The following is a 3,120-nucleotide window of genomic DNA, read 5'->3' on the forward strand; positions in this document are numbered from 1 at the left end:
ATATTTAATTGACAAGATCATGTAATTTTGCATGCAACCAATATAAACAAATATGGCTGGTCAATTTCATATATGACTGATCAATGTAAGAGTTTTCCTAATGTGGACTATATTAATTGATATTTTAATTTACCGTTTTATTATGGTCAGGGTTGTTTGTAGCAATTAGCAAGTCGTACATTTACCATGGTATCGCCCAAAGCCTGCGGATAAATAAATACAGCTTCGATTATTCTGTGCAAAGAAGTAGGAAATGAGAAGCCGAGAAACACTGGAGCTATGCGAAAGCTTGATGTGAAGATCGCGAACGCAGTTCATGTTTCTCCGGCGAGGGAAACGTTTGGCGGGCTCTACGCTCTCTCAAACCTCGACCAGACCTTCCAGTTCGTGGTTGAGATCGTGTTCACCTTCAATGGTGAAGGGAGAGGAAGGTGTTCTGCCGCGATTGAGACAATCAGAGAGTCACTGGCCAAGGCATTGGTCCAGTTCTATCCATTCGCAGGCAGACTTGTCATGGGGATCGACGGGAGGATGGCAGTGAGATGCACTGGAGAAGGTGTCCCATTCGTCGAAGCGACGTCGGAGGATGACATCGCAGCGCTGGGCGATATTAGCACCATCAATCCCGCCATGTTGCGAAAACTCGTGAAGCACAGCGATGGAGCCCCAACCATTTTGGAAGTACCTTTGCTTTCGGTGCAGGTAAATACTCTAGAACATGTTGGTCGTGCTGATTCTGGCGTTCCCCTGCATTAGTTCATCGATGAATCATATATTAGACAGATTGTACGAGAATTATGGCTACTCTATGCGAGATTTTTCTTTTGGGACAAGATAGAAGGAGCAACATAGTGCTTTTGAACAATTTATCTAACAAAAAGAGATCGTTTCTGCACTGCTTTTTCTTTTTATCATTCAACCGCTTGCGCAGCAGCATGTTCTTCTGGACTCGTGCAAGGGGATTTAGACTTTCCAAGACTGACATACACATGAGTAGTTATCCACTTACAGTTTATCATGAAATCCAGGTGACGACATTCAAGTGCGGAGGGATCGTCGTCGGCATCATTATGAATCACGTCCTCGTCGACGGGAAAGCCCTCACGGACTTCATAGCTTGCTGGAGCGACCTGGCTCAAGCCAAGCCACCATCAGTTCTTCCTTTTCTTGATCGATCGGTGTTGCGCCCAAGGCAACCTCCGCGCATCAATCTCCCCCACCACGAGTATGCTCCGAGAGACCGGCAGCCCAGACTCATGGTCGACCCCAAAACCAAGCCCCTCGTTTACAGATCGTTCTGCTTCAAGCCACACGCTCTCATTCAGCTCAAGAAAGCGGCAAGAATGGCAACCCAGAATGGCTCTTCCGTAGTCCCGACGACCTTCGAAATCATATCAGCGCTCGTGTGGATCTCGCGAACCAAAGCTCTCGGAATTGGTCCTCACGAGACGACGAAGCTTCTCACTGCAGTTGACAGCCGCCCCAAGTTTGACCCCCCGCTGCCGAGTGGCTACTTCGGGAACGGCATCGCTTTGTCCTGTGCTGAGTGCAGCGCTGGCGAATTGACCCGCAAGCCCTTCTCGTTCGCTGTCCAGACCGTGCGTGAGGCCCTCGCATCCGTCACCGAGAGTTACATAAGATCGGCCATCGACCACATCGAGCTGAACAGGGTCCTTGTTGATTGCGAGGGCAACTCTTGCTGCATCAGCAAATGGAGCCGACTCCCTTTCTACAAGATGGATTTCGGGTTCGGGAGGCCATTCCAGGTGGCGCCAGCGACGGTCCCTGACAATATCATCTATGTCGCTTCCCAGAGTAGGGAGAGTGATGACTTGGTTGTGTCCTTGGGGCTTACTAGCAACGCCATGGATGTTTTCTCTAAGTTGATTCAGCATGAGCTCACGCTGAAAAGCAAGTTCTAGTCTCATCCATGGATATAAGTATATGAAGCTTAGTTTTCGAGCCCTTGGTTTTAAGTAGGACTAGCGCTGTGGTGTTGCGCTGCTTGTGCCTGTTGTTTTATACGATATGCTTCCATCAATAAAGTGATGTACTTTCCAAAAAAAAGGGAATCTTATAGATACAAATGTCAATTTATGAAAGAGCGCCCATTGCATACACTAGTAATGTGAGAAAAAGTTCTAGGCATGTAGTTTTGTACACCATTGATCGGATATTAAGAGTAAATTAAGGGCATATGAGGCCATTTGTGTGAGAAAATATTAAATGCACAAATTGTGGAAGGAAAAGAAAATGAAAAAAAGAAAATAAAAAGAAGGGAGAAACATCAAAGAAGAAGAGAAATGGAGGTGCAAGTCTGCAAGAGGAGAGAGACAAGGAAAGAAAAATTTGACAAATGGGCCATTCGTGGACATGTTGCTTAATAGATGGGCATCTACTTTGTGGTGCTAGCACAACTTGTGTAGCTAATATTTTTCCTTAATTTTGAGTAAGACTAGTGTCGCGACCAATTTTTTCGGGTGTGAACCACCTAGGGTTTGGCTAATGGATTGTTAAGCCTAGACTTAACTCGGGCTCTCCTAAGCCCATACCAATTCGCAACTTAGGTTTGAATTGTTAACATGCAATTGATTTTTAACTAGGAGTCGCCACTAATCTATTTTTGGTGGGTCGATTAGAAACCCTAGTAAAGTAACGGGAGATTTACTTTACTCCTACGAACCACAAACTAAGGGTACGGGGACTTGGTTACGTTAGATTTCTCTAACGCCCTTTCGGTACCTTTCTTTTTATTTTGAAAAAAAAACGTTTGGCAAGCAATTTGGATTGATTTTAAATCTATTTTCCTAACAGGTGAGGTGTTCATGCATGTGCGCAAATCACCAATTTAACACCCAAGAAAACAATTAAATAATGCAGGACTTATCTCAAAGCAACGAAAGCATCTGCAGTGTTAAATTGAAATCCACATCAACAACCCTAGATATGGTTTCTAATTAACAAGCAATTACTCAATTTTATGTTTTCGCTTTTCTTAATGTAAATCATGCAATGCATTCTAATAATCTAATATGACATGGCAGCATGACCTTAACTATATGACATGAAGAAATGCAATAATTAGATGCAATCTAAATGACTTAATTCTAATGACATGCA

General features: G+C 44.1%; 1 protein-coding gene across 1 annotated transcript; it reads left to right on the top strand.

Annotated features, from left to right (window-relative positions):
- The first annotated feature begins 221 nt into the window (after positions 1–221).
- LOC120295573 (omega-hydroxypalmitate O-feruloyl transferase-like) lies at positions 222–2,054 on the top strand. The gene is made up of 2 exons (XM_039316814.1): positions 222–702; positions 1,029–2,054. Exons 1-2 carry the CDS (start codon positions 280–282, stop codon positions 1,920–1,922), a joined length of 1,317 nt encoding a protein of 438 aa, XP_039172748.1. The 5' UTR covers positions 222–279; the 3' UTR covers positions 1,923–2,054.
- The last annotated feature ends 1,066 nt before the right edge of the window (positions 2,055–3,120 follow it).

The sequence above is a fragment of the Eucalyptus grandis genome, chromosome 7 (genome assembly GCF_016545825.1).
Source record: "Eucalyptus grandis isolate ANBG69807.140 chromosome 7, ASM1654582v1, whole genome shotgun sequence".
Lineage (NCBI taxonomy): Eukaryota > Viridiplantae > Streptophyta > Magnoliopsida > Myrtales > Myrtaceae > Eucalyptus > Eucalyptus grandis.